We start from the raw sequence: 19,273 nt of genomic DNA on the forward strand, positions 1-19,273 counted from the left end.
TAAAAAATAATAACTAAATTTTCATGAGTTTGTTTAACTCTAAACTGGGTCAACTCAATGGTTGTTAGAAATTTAACTCTAATTGTTCATTCAGACGTCCTTCTCTGCATACCTGGCCTCGTGTGGAAGGTGGATTTTAAATAAATGTTAACGTAGGGGTTTGATTAATTGTATAATTTAGTGTTGCGTGCGTAATTCTAATGAACATCAAGCCTCTATATAAACATCAGTGATGTTGAATAACTAGCACCTGCAAATAATTTCTTTAGTTCACCAAGAAATTCAGTCCAAAAATATTGTATAGACATATATACTAAGTTCTAGTTATGGATCCATTAGATGCTTTATATGATGCTGCAATTGCCGGAGATGTTGATGCAGTTGCTAAATTGGGGATGGAAGCTGATATCCTCAATGATGATGAACAAACTATCCTTCATGTCGAATCCAAAAATGGAAATACAGAACGCGTGCGATTCATTGTGAGGGAGTTTGCAAGCAAAAACCTTTTGGTGAAGCTGGATAATCAACAAGAGACTGCACTTATGTGGGCTGCATATTTAGGACACACGGAAGTGGTTGAGGTCCTGATTGATGCAGCTAGAAATCTGCCACCTTCTTCACCTAATGAAAATGGAGTTAGTTCGTTTCAAGCTTTTCTCAGGCAAGGTGATAAAGATTCGGACACTGCCTTACATTCAGCAGTTTTTCAAGGTAACCTTGATATTGTTAAGCTATTGGTAGAGGCCGACCCTACTGATCCGCATACACAAAACGATGAGGGTAAAACACCAATGTTCATAGCTGTAGAAAAAGGGTACAATGAGATAGTGGAGATAATCTCTACAACTTGCACAGCTCCTTCCTTGGACGGTCCTGATAGTAGTATTCTTATGCGTGTTAAAAATCTCGACCAAGGTATGGCCTTAATAAATGGTCCTTTTAAATAAATGATGTATTTCGTTTTGCTTTTATTGCTAAATCTAATTCCTTTGTTGTTATTGAAGGTGAGAGCCGTGGTGGAACGCTCTATAAAATTATGGATAGAGATGCTTTGTATGATGCTGCTATTTCCGGAGATGCTGATGTCATTGCAATATTGGAGATGAAAACTGATATACTCAACGAGTATGGAGAAACAATCCTTCACATTGAATCGGAGTCTGGAAATACAGAACATGTGCGATTTATTTTGAGGGAGTTCGTAAACAAAAATCTTCTGGACAAGCTGAATAGATTCAAACAAACTGCACTTCATTTGGCTGTATCTAACGGACATACTGATGTGGTTAAGGTCATCATTGAAGCAGCTAGACAAAATTTTCAGGGAACTTCCTTTCAAGATTTTCTGAGGCAAGGCGATCAGGACAATGACACTGCCTTACATGCAGCAGTCATGGAAGGAAACATAGAAATTGTGAAGCTGTTAGTACAGGCCGACCCTACTGATACCCATACACAAAATGACATAGGTGAAACACCAATGTACATGGCTGTGGAACAAGGGTTGAATGATATAGTGGAGATCATCTCTACAACTTGCACAGCTCCTTCTCTGGACGGACCTGATGGTAGTTTTGTTGTGCGTATTAACACTCCGGACCAAGGTATGCCTTAATTTTTTTATGTAAAACGCATAGATTATATTGTAATTTTAAATTGATCCCTTAATGGTACCAAGACTTCTATTTGATAAATGTGTTAAATCAAAATTTGATACGTTATTTATATATATAGTTAAGAGCCCTGGTGAAGCACTTTATAAAATTACGGATAGAGATGATTTGTTTGACGCTGCCATTGCCGGAGATGATGATGCCATAGCTAGGTTGGAGATGAATACAGATACACTCAGCAAATATGGAGAAACTATTCTTCACACTGAATCGGAGTCTGGAAATACAGAACATGTGCGATTTATTTTGAGGGAGTTTGCATCCAAAAATCTTTTAGCCAAGCTTACTATATATAAGCATACTGCACTTCACCAGGCTATATACCGTGGACATACTGAAGTCGCTGAGGTCATCATTCAAGCAGCTAGACAAAATTTTTCGGGAACTTCCTTTCAAGATTTTCTGAGGCAAGGTGACAAGGATAATGACACCGCCTTACATGCAGCAGTCATGGAAGGAAACGTTGCAATTGTTAAGCTATTAGTGGAGGCCGACCCTCATGATACACATATACAAAATGATGAAGGTAAAACACCTATGTACATGGCTGTGGAACAAGGGTACAATGAAATAGTAGAGATAATATCTACAATTTGCACAGCCCCTTCTCTGGACGGACCTGGTGGTAGTACTGCATTGCATGCTGCTGTTAGAAATGACAACAATAGTATTGAAGTGGTTAAGGTCCTAATTGATGCAGCTAGACGTTTGCCTTCTTCTGCTCCAGATAATGAAAATACTGATTCCATTCCAGTTACTTCTCTTCAATCTTCCATTGCTTCAGATAATGATAGAACTGATGAAGATGATGATGATGATGGTGATGATGATGATGATGCTAGCACCGGAGATAATACTGATCCCAATCGAGTTACTTCTTTTCAAGCTTCTTCTTCAGATAATGATAACACTGATGATAATCCAGTTAGTTCTGTTCAAGCTTTCCTCAGGCGAGTTGATGAAGATGGAAACACTGCCTTGCACATAGCAGTCATGCAACGTAACTTAGAAACGGCTAAACTATTAGTAGAGTCCGATCCAAGTTATGAGGGTACTCTGAACAAGAAGGGCGAAACACCGTTCTACATAGCTGTGGAAAAAGGTTATGCCGATACAGCTAAGATGATCGGTACAGCTTGCACAACTCCACATTTTTTGTATGGTCCTGGAGGTAATATGAGTGCTTTGCATGCTGTTATCAGATATCTTGACGAAGGTATGCAAAGCCTATCTAGGCATATTTAATTTGTACTCATAATGTCATCTATATTAATATGAGTGCTTTGCATGCTGTTATCTATATTAATCTGCAAAGCATCCTAACACTTATATATATTGGACTCATAATGTCATGTGATGCATTACAACATTTTCATGCATTTGTATTCTTGCAGCAAACAACGAAGTTAAAGATGTGATTGAAATGATCATTGATCAAATAAAAAAGCACAACATTAATGCTAGTCTTGATGAAATATTTTATGAAACTGACGAGGATGGATGCACTATCTTAGAAGTGGCGGTGGAGCTAAATAAAGTGGCAGTGGTTAATTTTATATTAGATTTACAACATCCCGCCTCAAAGAGAAAGGATGGTGCTTTTATTAGTCTCGTGCCTGTAATATATAAAGCCCAGGAGAAGGATTACAAGAATATTGTCCAGTTACTGACGGATAGGTACAACGACGGATCTAAGTTATCTAAAGATTTCAAAGATCAAGTCAGTTTGATTTCGGCTATTAGAAGTGGCAAAACAGGTATGAAACTTGTTTTTACTTAACATATTATTTGCATTTATTCATGTTTTGAACCATAATGGGATAACATGAGCTGGTCGGAGTTTTGGCCTGAATCGGATTAACTCCATTTTTTTAAACTGTTTTTGGATTAGAAATTTAAAGTCAAATCAATACTCCATATACAAATTTCAGAAAATTTATTTATTTAGAACTGAATATTAATATAAGTTTGATTATATATTAAATTAATTAATAAGTCGGGATTTCCAAATTTTATGGATATTTGGGCCCGATTTTCATATTTTCAGGGGAATGCGTCAAAGTGGTTATAATGGGAAATGATCATTTAGTACTTGTGACTAAATTTAGTTAATTTGCAATGCGACTGCACTTAATTTGTTTCCTTAGGCAGCAAATCAAATTTAAAATAAAATTTCAAAGTGAAATTTCAAAAATTTGGGAAATGAATTGTAACTGTTGTCGGTCATATTTACACTTACAAAATACGACCATACCTGTTCATAATTTTTTTTATTGTGACCGGATTTTCCTTTTCGTCGGCATTCAAAGTGATCGGAGAGTTTCGGTCATGTTTATGTTAAAAACAACAAAAAACGTTCATTTTTGGTATAAAAGCGACCGGAATAATACAGTAATTTTTAGGTGTTTTATTCTAGTTCCCTATTGTTAATTAATTTAAATATATAATCTTGTACTTAGCACCCGTTATCATCCAGTTATATAATAGTTTTAAAAGTACAATTATTTTTTCAGATGCCGTGTTTGACCTACTAGTAGATGGCCGTGGTGCCCAGCGTCTTGTGACCTTTGTTGACAAGCTTGGGTGGACAGCCCTTCATCATGCAGTATACCATGAATCTAACCCAATAATTAAACACATAGCAGATGCTCAAAAAGGGATTAAACCTAAATCAGGGTACCACAATAAGGTTCTTACACCGTTTCATGTAGCTGCCCAAAGAGGACGTACTTCTATTGTCGTACTTCTTATGCAATTATGGTCGTCTTCGTCTTCAACATACACTGCTGTTAACAAAAAAGGGCAAAATATATTACATTTAGCGGCATTGCAGAGCAAAACAGATATGATAGAAGGCATTTTAAAAAATTGTCCAGAAGAGCATAAGAAGGAGTTTGTGAACAAGCAGAATAACGATGGCAATACAACTATTCACCTGCTTATCCAACGTGGTTGCTTTGTTCCTGAACTTTTGAAATACGAAGGACTTGATACAAGTGTGCAAAACATGGAGAAATGGACTCCTTGGGACATGTTGTATTTCCGCGATCAAGTTATAAAGGACCAGGTATATGTTACAGGCTAATTAAATATTTATTTTCTTTTTATAACATATCAATTTTTTTCTATAACTATATTTCTCAACTGCGGTTAGCTTAGTTTGACCGAAAATAAGAAAAATTATATTTAAATATGTATTATTATAGATTTCTTTGTCTACCGTGCATTTAGCGCCTTCAATTTTTACAATGATAACATGATGAGGCAAATATTCATTTTTTGGCTTTGCTCCTGGCCAGGCCAGTCCCTGAGATTCATAAAACTCTAAGCAAAAAATGAATTCATTTTTTCCGGTACCCCAATCATTAACATAAAGAGTTTGGCTTAAGTTCTGGCTCTGCTCTTCACTCTAACATGCTCATGCAGTTGAAATTTTGATGATGGATACAATAAGAAAGATTGAAATTAAATTATCTAGTATATATATATATACACTATTGTGTTTAAATACTTGAAATAAGTGAAATCATTATTCAATAATGAAAATAATTATATTAGACAATATCGAAATTAAGATTATTGTATCATGTGAAACTTAATAGAGATTTCATTATATACGTAGATAATGTATTTCTTCAATTTCAGATAATTCTAAAATTATCGTCCATCATTTATTTTATAGGTGAAAATCAAAGTGGCGCTTGACTATATCCAAATTGATCGTAAAAGAGATATTTTTTCAAGTTCAGTGTTGACAACTAGTCAACTAGAGAAAAAAGATGTGAATTTTAGGGAAGAAGCAAAAAAAATGACAGATGGAATGCTTGCACTGATGAAAGTAAATACTGGAGCTGTTACCAAGTGTTATGCCGATGCCATTGCAGGAGATCCTATATCTAGAGCTGCATTGGAGATGGAAGCCGATACGCCCAACGAAGCCGGAGAAACTATCCTTCACGTTGAATCAAAGAAGGGAGCTATAGAAAACATTCGGTTTATTTTGAGTGCGTTTGCAAACAAAAATCTTTTAGTCAGGCTGGATAATCGAAAACAAACTGCACTTTCCCTTGCAGCACATCATGGACACACTAAAGTGGTTGATGCTCTCCTTAGTACAGCCAAACGTAATTTAACTTCTTCCTCAGCAAATGATGATGCCCAAAATCCAGTTACTCCTTTTCAAACTTATATTCGGCAAGCTAATGTTCGAGAACAGAACACCGCATTACACTTGGCAGTCCTTAAAAATGACGTGGCTATTGTTAAGCTCTTAGTGAAGGCCGATCCAAATGATAAACATGTTCAGAACTGGCAAGGCAAAACTCCAATCTACATAGCTGCGGAGAAAGGGTTCAAAGAGATAGTAAAGGAGATTTGTGGGACTTGCACAGCTCTGTCTTTAGATGGTCCTGGTGGTAGGGCAACTGTTTTGCATGCTGTTATTCAGAATATCGGCCAAGGTATGCGTTGTTTTCTTTCAAATTCAATTATTGATTACATACAACAAATTTAGTCTAAATTAATTTTACTCCTAAGGCTTTTACGCAAATGACAACGGTGAGAATTAGTGATTCTATAGAATTTACACCTTCTAACCATTATTATTTTAAAAAGTTCACAATGGAGCGGCACCCCTTACTACTAATTAATTTCATGTTGTAAAATAATACAAATTTCTAATAACAATTAAAATCATAAATTATTAATAAATTTAAATAAATTCTCTTGTGGCTCTCCCATGTATTATCACCTAATAAGTAAAAGAAAGTAGATATTTTTAGGAAATTTGTCAAAAATATCCCAACTTTTCGATCTCTTTACAAAAATATTATAAAATATCTAATGAGATTGTACATATTTACACGAAATTGCATATATGAGTTAGCAAAGATTACATTTCTGCTTACATTGCACCCTATTTTTATAAAAAAAAATTGGTAAGGGGGTATTTTTGAAAAAAAACCCCATATTTTTTTGTCATACTCAGTAAAATAACTGAATATATCTATTTTACTTCACTTATAGTGAAAGAAGGAGCGAGCGACATTATTAGGACGATCATTCATGCAGCCAAACGTAGGAACAGTGCAGATTTCGAAGCTTTTTTTGGTCGTACAAACGAGTTGGGAATCACTGTCTTACAACTTGCTGTGGAGAATAATTGTGTGGAAGCTGTTAGACTGATAGTACAGGAAGATCCGGCCTATCAACATGGTCCTGAAATTAAAAGAAATGGTCTCATGCCTTTGATCTTCAAAGCCATCGATAATGAGTGTAGTGATGATATCATCAAATTACTTTCTCAAACATACGAAGCTGGAATAATCAACCCAGATCACAAAGAGGTGGTTCCTCTAATTCTTGCTATGAGAAGGCGTGATAAAGGTATGTGTATTTGTTCATAATATAAAATATGCATAATGCTTATTTATTCTAATGAGTATATTTATTGATGAGTACATGTTATATAATATAAGTTTACCATTTACTCTTATGTTCTTCGTCTTGATATAAATTTGATGCTTTATTCTAATTATATTAATTAAAATTTATTTCCACAACTATGTACTATGAATCAAAGACCTTACACTTATGTAAATATATTGCAGACTCTGTATTACGTCTTTTGGAAGGTACCAAAAACCTTGTAACTTTTACAGAAGATAATGGCTGGACGCCACTCCACTACGCTGTCTATCACGAATTTGATTCAGTGCTTGGTGCCATAATAGGAGCACAAGAAGATGTTAAGCACCAATTTGTGTACGAAATACCAACGCCATTTCATGTAGCAGTCGAGCGTGGGTATACTTCTACACTGGTAAGACTTATGCAGTTATGGCCAGCTCCGTCTTCTTCTGCATCCAGAGTTGATAACCCTGCATCCGGAGTTGATAACTCTCCATATACAGTTGTTAATAAAGATGGACAAAATATACTACATTTGGTTGCAGCTGATAATGGTAATATAAAAGCTGATAATAGAAAAGAGATGGTAGAAGGTATTTTGAAATATTGTCCAAAGTCGTGCAAGGACAAGATTTTGAAACAGCAAGATAGCAATGGCGATACACCTCTTCATGTACTTATCTCTAGTGGTTGTTTCATCCCCGAGCTCATAAAAGATGAAGAACTAGATACAGTGGCAAGAAACAAGAACAATTTTACTGCTTGGGAAATGTTGTATGTTAAAAATGATGTTGTGGCTGATCAGGTATGCACTTCATTTTTCTCTTTCACTGGATCATGGAAACTTGTTTCCTTTCTTTAACATAAATTTAATAAAGGACCGAAAGATCAGAACATCTAGAGTTGCTTGGTAAATAGTAAAAGGGTGACTGCAAAAAAAATAAATATTAACGATTTGTCATTACTCTACAGGTACTCATCAAAATTGCACTAGATGATATCACTCTTGGGCCTAAAACGAGAAGGAATAATATTTTTTCAGGTTCGGTGCGAACCAGAAAGAATAGCATTTTTTCAAGTTCAGTGCCCCCGAGTAAACGAAGGATAAAAGATGTCCTTTTTGATGAACGCAAACAAAAGATGATGAAGGAAAATGAGCCAAAGATGAAAGAAGAGCTAGAAAGATATAGACAGGGGACCAACAGCCAGGTAGTGGTTAGTGCACTAATAACTACAATAACTTTCACGGTTGGATTTACCATGCCTGGTGGTCTCCATCAAAGTGGGGAAGATAATGAAGGATTGACGGTTCTTTCAAAAAGAGCAGCGTTTAATACCTTTATGATATTTGATTCAATAGCTCTATTGCTGTCAGCATGTTCTTTGTTTATCTACTTTCTTGAATCTATGTCGCAGAATCTCGGCCAACTGACTAAACTCCATGCAACAACAATTGTGCTCAACATTGTTTCTGTTGTGATGATGATGTTAGTCTTTATGACAGGAACATACGTTGTCTTATCCGAATCACTAGCCCTGGCCATAACCGTTTGCGTCATCGGTTCCCTCTTCTTTGTTTTTGTCGTTGTCCAACTGCTGAGGGTTGTAAATGATTACCGACTACAGAAGAATAAAGATCATGAGCATGAAGCTTGAGTATGTGTATTGTTATGTAACAGAAAAATGTAGGAGTTGTGGAGGCACTTGTTTATTAATAACAGTAAAGACAATGTTGTCATGACCTAGGTTCACATTTTTTTTTCTTGGTGTTTAACGTGATAATTTGCACAGTTCCATTGCTTGGTGGCATAAATCAGCTTAAACTTAATTTTGGCTTAAGAGACATATTTGAATTAAATGAACTCTTGTTGAGTAATTGTAAAGTTCACTTTCACGAGTCAGAACTGTATTCGGATGTGTAAAGACACATGAATTTGTTGGACAATCTGTTGATAATGAACTAGTCTTTAATTACTTAAGTCAGAGAACAAAGGGGTCAAGCATTCTCAACTTTAAATGCACATTCTCAATAATCATAATATATGGTGAAATGTGGACACTTGATGTGGCGCAATATTGTACCATATTTCAAAGTTCCCACTCAGCTCTACCCTTCTAATAATTTCTCATTTATATACATTATAAAAAGCTAAACTTATCATTATAAGAAAGTCGGGATATTTTCGACCAACTGAAAACGACTACAGCTAAATTCTATGATATTTGAACGAATTTAAAGGGAACGGATAAATTCAACCATCTATGGTCGAATTAAGGAGCAATTGTTTTTTACTGATCAAATTTAGTTGTTAAACTCAACCGATTCTTGTACTTAAATATTATTAATGAAAAGCTCTTGTTACTTCTTATTTTGATCGAGCAATATGACTGTTCTTATTCTTCTGATGTTTACATATGTGAATGTTGTTGATTTCATATTTATCCGTTTAACACTCATAATTCACACATGTACAACTAACTGTTCTTAAACTATCTCAATATTAATGAACAGATCAAGCAGGTTTTGACAGGACTCAGATGGTATTTCACACTATTTCCTGATGAAAACAGAATGGTGTTGGTTACACTAGGTTCTTACAACTGATTTTTACATATCTTTTACCTGGTGAAAGTTTTGAAAAAGATGAACTACTGATATGATCATTCAAATAAATTTTATATCTCTGACTGATTTAGCAAAAAGGAAAGATACTTTCAGGAGAGGAACAGTTTTACCACGAGAATTGTGGGTGTTTTTGTCTAACAAAATGCCTAACAAATATAATCTTCCAAATCCTGACACTGTGGAACATGGCACATCCAACCTTGTTCCTGACCAAAGTCTCCATTTTTCTTTACTTAAATCGAAACACAATATCACCTCTGGTTCTTCTCAAAAGGAATCAGTTGCAAAATCAAAGACAACAGCTAAGACTGATGTGTCTCAGAGATAATCAGGTCTAAAGGTTGTTTCACATTCACCTACATCTTTTGAGCAAAAACGTGGAGCAAGGAAGAATAGTGTTTCATCAATAACAGAACTTAAGAATGCAGATGGAAAGAAAAGGAAAATTAGAACTGGTGTTAAGCTGGTTGATGAATCATCAAACACTGAAAGCGACAGTGATGATCCAATTGTACTCAAGAAGCCTTCTAGACCAGTGGAGGTTACTAGTGCTAATGCAGAAGAAGACCGAAATATGATTGCAGCTACTAAGCCTAAGAAAAGGAGACTGATGAAGGCAGCAGAGAAGGTTCAAAAAAAATCAGACGGTCTTACAGTGTTGGCCGGTATTGCTTTGGATCAGGAATCTACAAATCCTGATAACTCATTGTCAAATCCTGACAGGTCTCAAGCAATTCCTGACAAGACAACGAAAATTCCTAATCAGACAGTTACTACATCTCAAATAGCCAATATAGTTTAAATTTCTAAGAAAGTTGGTGTGCAGAAGTCCATTAAGAGAAAGGCACAGACTTCAACAGTTTATCAAAGTAAGAAGACCACACTTCAATTGTAACGCCCTTAAATCCGGGGTCAGGGGATTTGGTCGTCACTATGAAACCTCAATCCAATTTAACTTGTTTAATCAATATACAAATGCTAGCGGAAAATATTTAGTATCTATGACCCCAAACTAATCCAAGATCTTTTAAGGTTACAGTTCTAGAAACAAGATATCCAAATTCCATAAATAATTTTTTCACTTTCTTTTCAAACTCTTTTCAACAATTCTCAAACTCAAAACTTAACCCACCAGTATAACTTCGAAAAGAAGTATACTAGACCAATGAATTAATAACATAACTAATACATATATTGTTAGATATATTTGAGATGTCATGTCTAATATGTTTCATGTTTATTTTTCAGATCTTAACAAACAGGAAATATCAGTACTTACTGAAATCAGTACTTATTGGAAGTCAGAACTTAAGGATATCATGACTTAAATTATCAGAAGATAAATATTAGAAGATGGATATCAGAACTTAAGTATGTGAGGACTAATAGTTAAGGAAGGAAGCTGATTTACAGGAAAGAAGATCGAGACTAATACAAAAAGAAGATATGTATGGAAAGAGTTAGAGGACTTAAAGACTTGTATAAAATATCAGATTGATATATTTTAGGAGACAGAATTATATTCCATATCAATTAGAAGTTATCTTGTAACTGTGTACTATATAAACACAGACATAGGTATACACTATATGTGTTATCATTATCGAGAAGATCATACATTGTAACCTAGCAACTCTCGTGATATTTGTTCATCACTGAGAGAGAACAGTTCCATTGTAACATAGTTTATTATATCGAATATATCTGTTTACTGTTACTTGTGTTCGAAATCTATTTGATTGTATTCTACACTGTATTCAACCCCCTTCTACAGTGTTGTGTGACCTAACAAGTGGTATCAGAGCCTATCTGTTAACACACATACAGTAAAGATCCAAAATAATCATGTCTGAAGAAGCAGAAAATCACCAAGCCCGTCAAAACTAAAGAAACTCAAAAGACTCAAATCCACAGTCGATATGAAACTATTAGGGTTCCCATACTGAGACCTTTTGAGTACCCCATATAGAAAGTGAAGATGGCTATATTTCTGGAAGCTACAGATCCAGAATACCTTGTCAGAATTAATGAAGGACCGCATAATCCAACCAAGCTCTCTGTTGTAGTTGCTGATCAGCCAGCAAAGACCATACCAAAGGAGAAAAGTGAGTATACAACTGAAGATATCTCATCCATTGCCAAGGATGCAAAGGTAAGGTATTTTCTGCATAGTGCCATTGATAATGTCATGTCAAACAGGGTAATTCATTGCAAGAATGCAAAGGAGATATGGGATGCTTTGGAGACAAGATGCCAGGGAACTGATGCAATCAAGAAGAACATGAGAACTATACTCACTCAAGAGTATGTGTTAGGTCCCAATATGTTTGTAGAAGGGGGGGTTGAATACAAACTTTACCGTTTAATCAAATTTAATGTGGAATAAAAAAGTGAAACAAAATTCAAGTTAAATAAAACTATTATTAAACTTGAAAGGTGTTACAACAACGGTATCGATTACAAGGGATTAATCTCAAATAAATTATCACAAAGCTAGAATAAATTCGACATGAACTTTTTCCATTTTTGCAATAAAAAGATCAAATGCTAGAAGCAATTTGAGATTAAGTTCTAGGGATTTTGATCCGCTATATAGTTACACAAGAACAAGAAAATGATTTCTAGTGGTTTAGATTTAACTTTATTTGCTAGAAATTAATGATCTGGTTTCAGCAGTGAGAGATGTAATGTTTGTTTCGGCTGCTGTGCTTTTGTTCTTGAGTTGTTGAAGTATGTTGAATGTCTGATAGATGATTTGAATGTCTGCTGCTGTTATCTTTAATAAATCAATCAACACAAATCAATTGAACTGGCAAGACAATCGTCATGACAATTGATTGAACTAACAAGACAATCGGCATGACAATTGATTGAACTAGCAAGACAATCCCATAGCTGGTAGAACTTTCGGTGAGACAATCTGTTGTACTACCATGACAATCGGTATGACTATCTCCTGAACTAGCATGACAATCAGTATGACAATCTGATTGTCATACCAGTTCAATTGATTGTTATGCTGAATTAATATTGAATATAAATTCAAAATCAATTCTAAAAATTCATAATATTAATTCAGAATTAATTAATCAATTAATTCAATTAATCAATAAATTAATCTTTGCAGATATAATTTATTTTCTTAATTAAATTATATGACTTAATTAATTAATAGAGAATTAATACTACTCTTGAACATCAACCATTCTTCTGAAAATCTTCTGAAAATTATGAATCAATTCCACCACTTCAATGTTGACACTCGATGTACTGTCTGGTTCATGAGTGACTAACTTCCGTGACGTATCTTCATGACTTAACTTTCATAACTTGATTTTCTTCATATTAAATCCTTGTAATTATCTGATACCCTGACAAGATCTCTGTCACTTGATTAAATCCATAATCTTGATTTATATCACTGAGGCTTGATCAATTTCTTGAACTTCTTCCAGTGAATTAATTCCTCAAGCCTGTAGATGAACTTTATTTCTGAATCCTTTGACAGATATTACTTTGAGAGATCTCTTTGACGATAGATCCACTATTTACTTGTTACATTCTTATTTGAGTTGAGTTAAATCCTCGAATAAAAAAATAGGCTATGACATATGCCTTTCAATCTCCCCCTATTTGTTTGTTAGACAATAACAACAAATACCTAGAGGATAACTCAACTAACAAATAAGAAAAAGATGTAAACAGAAATGCAAAGTAAATAGCAGAATAGTTCTGGATTATATTTAACATTTTCCAGATTTCAAATAGATGTTCCTCTAGACTGAACATATCTTCAAGTAGTTTCATCTTCATTTCCTTGGTTCTTCAAATCTTTGCCTGATAATACTTCTCAGTCTTGAAGTAATTATCAACATCTTCTTTTGTACAACCACATTTCCTGTTGAGAAGCGCATATCTCTCTTGCTTCCCCCCCTATGAGAATCAACTGCTTAAAGGAGATCACCTTCATTTACCACATCTCCCGTACAATAGGATCCGCAGATAAAAACCAACGGTACTCCCCTTTTGGAAAACAGCTTCTTCCCTTATTAAGAATAGTGATGAACCAAACCACTTCTTCTGATTACTAGGAAATCACCTTGTGTTTACCACCTCTCCCGTACAATAGGATCCGTAGTTACAAACAACAATGGTGTGGTGTAGTGTACATGTGCTTTACCTTTTTATTTTTCTTTCCTCCCTGCTATTTCTCCCCCTTAGTTGAGGAATCCTCCAAACTATTACTTAAGCTTTTATCTCCCCCTTAGAGAAGGAATGTATGCCATTGTCTGAAGGAGTTCTCATATTCCACTTGGTTGGAAAAGAAATAACAAGTAGTTTCTCTTTCTTCCTCACTGTGAGTGTGTGATTCTGTTTAGTGTACCTCACATGTGTTTCACTCTTCTCTCCACTCGTGTTTACACTCATTCTCACAAGTGTATCACTCCTCTCATAGCTCCAAAATTCAGCTGTACCTGCAAGGAAAATCACCTTAGCCATCCTAAAGGAGGTCACAGGTGGTGTAATGGGAGTTCGCAAATCCCCATCTGTTATTCCTAGAAGACTAACAATGAGATTTACAGAAGGGGGGTTGAATGTAAATCTCAAAACTTTTTCAAGTTTTGAGCAGTTTATAAAGTTGTGTGTTCAAGAAGAACAAGTGTGTGAATTGCTTTAAGCTAATACAGACAGATATATATTCAAGCACAAATGTAAAGAACACAACAGACCTTAAAAACTTTTCTGGTGGATTTGTTGTTCCACCAGAGATGGTATATTAGAAAATCTGTGTTCAACAATGTTGATCACAGCTGCATCCTAGTACAAACTAGATGAATTTTCTCTCAAGATATTTCTTAACAGCTCTGGAAAAATCTCTCTAATTACTAGCTTCTTCTTGGTTCATATATATTACCAAGTGTACAAGTGAAAAACAATATAAAATTACAATAGTAAAATAAGTTCTTCACTTGCTTCTTTTCCTGTTCACTCAAGTACTTTGTTGACTATTGCAACTTTGTACAAAAGAAGAACGGCTGCTTTTTCTGTTGATCCTGAAATTCGGCTACCACATCTCAGTTTTCTCTGTCAACCCACGTGCCTCTGCTTGTAGGTACAACTACCACTTATCAACGGCTGATTAGCAGAACATCCGTTGAAGCTTTCATCCGTTGATGACTTCATCCGTTGAAGGATGTTATCCGTTGAAGCTTTCATCCGTTGATGCTCTCATCCGTTGAAGGATGTTATCCGTTGAAGCTTTCATCCGTTGATGCTCTCATCCGTTGAAGGATGTTATCCGTTGAAGCTTTCATCCGTTGATGCTCTCATCCGTTGAAGGATGTTATCCGTTGAAGCTTTAGAGACATCCGTTGAAGCTTAGCTTCTCATCCGTTGAAGGTCTTTTAAGTCATCCGTTGATACCACTTCATTTATACAAAATTACAAGGCATGAAATATTTACAATTGGCCTTCCTATCTGCATATCATCTAGTAGTCAACATGACTCATAGTTTCTCTCAACTTCTAAGAATTACAATTTTAAATACAGAGACTGAAATATGCTACAATACTAGACTTATTTCTAAGTAAAGCTACACCATCAACGGATAGCCAAAGTGGTCTTATCCGTTGAGGCTACAGACACTAAATTTCTACTTAAGTGTTTTGTTAAACATATCATCAAACTAATGCACATATATTCCTAACAATCTCCCCCTATTTATGTCTATAAGAACTGTAGGCATAAATTCAGAGTTAACTTGATGATAACAAAACACTTAACAAATATTTGAATTGAAACTAAGTAGAAATATAAAAAGTGCTGCAAAAGTGTATGTACTAGGAGGTAATTGAAGATTTACAGTATTTCCAAGGGTGCTCCTCTAGCCTGAGCAAAACATCATTTTCTTCTTTGTTCCCTGGTTTTCTTTCCTAGCCCTTTGTCATTTCCCTCAATTTGGAGTTGGAGTTTTCTGAAGAATTCAGCTTCATCTTCATCACTGATATCCAACTTAGATTGCATTTCCTTGAGAGTTTCATTGCTGGCAATCTTGAGTTGGTCTTCAAGTCTGAAAAATCTTCTGACTCCTCTGTCATCTCTAAATTCCATCAACCAATGAGGTGATTTGTGAATTTTAGTTCCCCTTTCTTGTATGAGTAAGGTTCTGGGCAAAGCATTTGGTTCCCTCCAAGTCTTCCTTATGTTGGCAATCTTGTTGAGAATTTCAGTCTTGGCTGTTCTGGTAAAGCCAGAATCCTTTTTGATGGCTGAAAAGACTCTGATCAAGGTAGAGTAGCCTTCATTTAGAATCCTGTGGAGAGGCCATGTTCTTTCCCCAGCTCCTTTATATCTGAACACTAATCTTTCTGGTAACTGTCTGTAGGCAGCTATTCCCCTTACATCCTCCAGCTCATCCAGATAGAGTTCAATGTCTGAAATTTCTTTTATGTCACAGATGTGAACATAATCATCTTTAGAAATGGGTGACTTAGGTTTAGGTTTTTGTTTTTGAGTGAATTTCTTAGAGGTTGTGGGAGGTGTAGATTTTGGTTTTCTTTTCTGTTTCTTTGGTGGTGGAAGAGTGGTTAGAAAGGTAGGCAATGTGATGTTGTCCCAATCAATAGGTTCCTCTTTTGGAATGATTGGTTCACCATGGATATTTATAGAGGGATCAGTAACAAAAGGTTCAGGTATGGAAGGTAGTGGTTTAGATGTAGATTTGGTATCTTCAGGGTTATCTTCACTCCTTCTGTGTGCCTTGGCCTTTCTTCTGTTTCCCTTCTGCCATTCCTCTCTTTCCTCCATATTTTCACCAAATATGCTCCCAAGAACCTCATCTAAGTTAGCAATCTTTTCTTCACCCCTGACTTCAATTCCTTTCATTTCTTCAACTTGGCTTGACTTTAGCTGTTTTTCAAGCTTTGCTTGTGCTCTTTTGTCAGCCTTTAATTGCTTGGCTTCTTCTTTCTTAGCTATTGAGAATTTGGGATGTCCTTGCATCACACATATGCTCTTTCCCTCTCTAATGATAATAGCTCTATTTCTCCTTACAGCCTCATCCATGGACTTTTTGAGATAGGCAATACTCCTGCCTAAGATCTTGTTCTCATCATCTTTTGAAGGAGGAAAGTCCACTTCTTTTAAAGGATTCTTTGTTGAGTCCTTATTGGATCTTTCATTGGGCTTGAGGATTATAGCTTGTAGCTCTTTGGAAGAAGCTTCTCCATCCTTAAGACTCCCTACTGGCATGAGCTCCATGTTGATTGGTTCAATCTTTGTGCTAAATTTCACAGATGTTGATTTGTTTTGTGTAGAACCAAACACCAATTGCAACCTTTCATCAATTCTCCTCCATTGTTCTTTCATTTGTATTTCAGCTGCTGCTAGCTGAATCAAATCAATTCCATCAGATTTTCCCTTGATTTGAATGATTGGAGAGGTAGTGATGGCAGGAACTAGCACTTTAGATATCTGAATCTTTGTAGAGGGCTCTCCTTCCCCTTCCCTGTTATTCTCCCCCTTTTTGTTATCATCAAGGAGAGGGGTCAAGCCTTGTGCTTTTGCCAGCTGCATTAGGAGATTGGTTTGAGATTGTTGGTTGAGAAGAAGGGTGGCCACAGAATCTTCAATTCCTTGAACTCTGTCTTCCAACTTGGCCAGCCTTTGTTCAGTAACTGATTCCTTTTTCAATCTCGAAACCAAGTCCTGCAAAGTACCATAGGGCATGACTGAATCCAATTTTTCTGAAGTGAAGGATTTCAAGTCAGCAATATCTTTCCTGAGATCATTTAGACTCATATCTTGCTTTACTTTCTGCAACTTCATGAGATGCAGTGAGTCCAGGTGAGCTTGGAGGATAGCCTTGATATTTGCATTTGAAGTGTTCTGAATGGCCTGTTGAATAGTGATGATTTGTTTGACCAGGTGGACATTGAATTCACCTGTTCTATGCTCCTTAGTCAGGGCCCATTCAGGTAGATTAGAAATGGAACTAGGGTCTTCATCTCCCCCTATGTTCATGCTTCCATCAGAAGAAATAGAGTCATCATCATCAGAATTTACTCCAAATTCCTCAGATGGCTCACCAGCTGTAGAAGGCATCCTGTTAATAGCAGCTTTATCCCTTTGAAGAGATTCTGTTGAGTGCACTAGATGTAGTGTCCTCTCTGCCTCCTCATTGCCCTGAGCAGCCAACAGTTGATAGGCTGTCACAGGATGAGTAAAAGTGTCAGCATCCAAGGAAATGTTATCAATTACAGCTTTGTAATGTTGCTGAAATTGTCTTTCCTTTTCAGCATCATCCACAATCATTGACTCATGAGCAATGGCTGGTTCCACCCTTGTATCAACTGTACCTGCTTTTCTCTCTTTTTCTCTATGTTCTTGCATCAGGGGCTCCCCCTGGCTCACACATCTCACTCCCTCACCTTCACCTTCTAAGGTGGTACTCCACTCACTGACTTTTGCCATGCTGGAAGAAATAGCATGCATTTTTGTGCTCTCAATCTCTCCTTTTGCCTGGGAGCAACCCAGCCTCTCACTCAAATTTTCACTCCCTGCCCTCAATCCTAAAAGTGATTGCACAGTATTCATGTCTTCTACACTTGGAATCATTTCAGTTGTTTGTGTAGAGACTATCAACGGATGTGGAATATCCGTTGAAGTTGAAACTGTTGTTATCAACGGATAACTGCTGTTAAGCTTATCCGTTGAAGAGCAACCACTTGTCAACGGATGAGTGATATCCATTGAAGAAGGAAAAGAAGATGAAATTGAAAGTGATATAACTGTTGAATCTGTATAGATTGATTTGATATGTGTTGATACAGATCCTTCAATTATATCTGAAAGAATTTGCGGGTGATCCAACAAATCATCTAAAAGATGATGATCACCTGTATTTGAGTGGGGCTCCTCCCTGAGTTGTAAAGAGGGAGAATCAGGAATTGATGGGAATAGCATATCCACATCCAGAGATGGTGAAGAAGCATTTGGTGATTGATGTGTAGTTATTGTGAGAGAATGGGGCTGTGACTCCACATTTATTGGAGTCACATCAAACTGAGTTTGAGAAGGCACAGAGACAGATGGATGTTTCTGTGCAGTGTGTGCACCCTGTGTAGAAGATTGGGTTCTAGCCTTCTTTCTTCTAATAAAGGCTTTTGTAGGTGAGTGTTTGGCTTTAGTGTCCCTCCCTCTTTTGTTCTGTGTTCCTGGATGGGAACTCTTTTCAATAGTAACATCCTTTTGGGAGGATGCTACTAGGGATGTGCTAGAGACCTTTTCAACCACCACAGCTTTTTGAGAAACTGGGGCTTGGCTAGCTTGGGAAGCACTCAACTCTCCTTCCTTATCCTGGGGGTTTCTTTGATGTTCACCCCTCCCCTCACCACTCACACCCTGATCACTTCCCTCAGGGTTAATGGTTGTTGTTACAACTGTTGTCTTTTGAGAAACAACAGAGGTGGTTTTCTTTGTCTTGGATTTTGAAAGTTTGGATTTGGTGACTTTGGTAGAAATCTGTTGGGGCATTGACACAGATTTCATGGCCACACTAGA

At 36.3% G+C, this 19,273-nt stretch overlaps 1 protein-coding gene across 1 annotated transcript; it reads left to right on the forward strand.

Moving 5' to 3' along the window:
• The first annotated feature begins 269 nt into the window (after positions 1–269).
• Positions 270–8,826, forward strand: LOC141723618 (uncharacterized). The gene is made up of 9 exons (XM_074525466.1): positions 270–918; positions 1,008–1,607; positions 1,738–2,892; positions 3,071–3,433; positions 4,190–4,743; positions 5,359–6,136; positions 6,702–7,061; positions 7,286–7,890; positions 8,058–8,826. Exons 1-9 carry the CDS (start codon positions 327–329, stop codon positions 8,739–8,741), a joined length of 5,691 nt encoding a protein of 1,896 aa, XP_074381567.1. The 5' UTR covers positions 270–326; the 3' UTR covers positions 8,742–8,826.
• The last annotated feature ends 10,447 nt before the right edge of the window (positions 8,827–19,273 follow it).

This window comes from Apium graveolens, chromosome 5 (assembly GCF_009905375.1).
Source record: "Apium graveolens cultivar Ventura chromosome 5, ASM990537v1, whole genome shotgun sequence".
Taxonomy (NCBI): Eukaryota; Viridiplantae; Streptophyta; class Magnoliopsida; order Apiales; family Apiaceae; genus Apium; species Apium graveolens.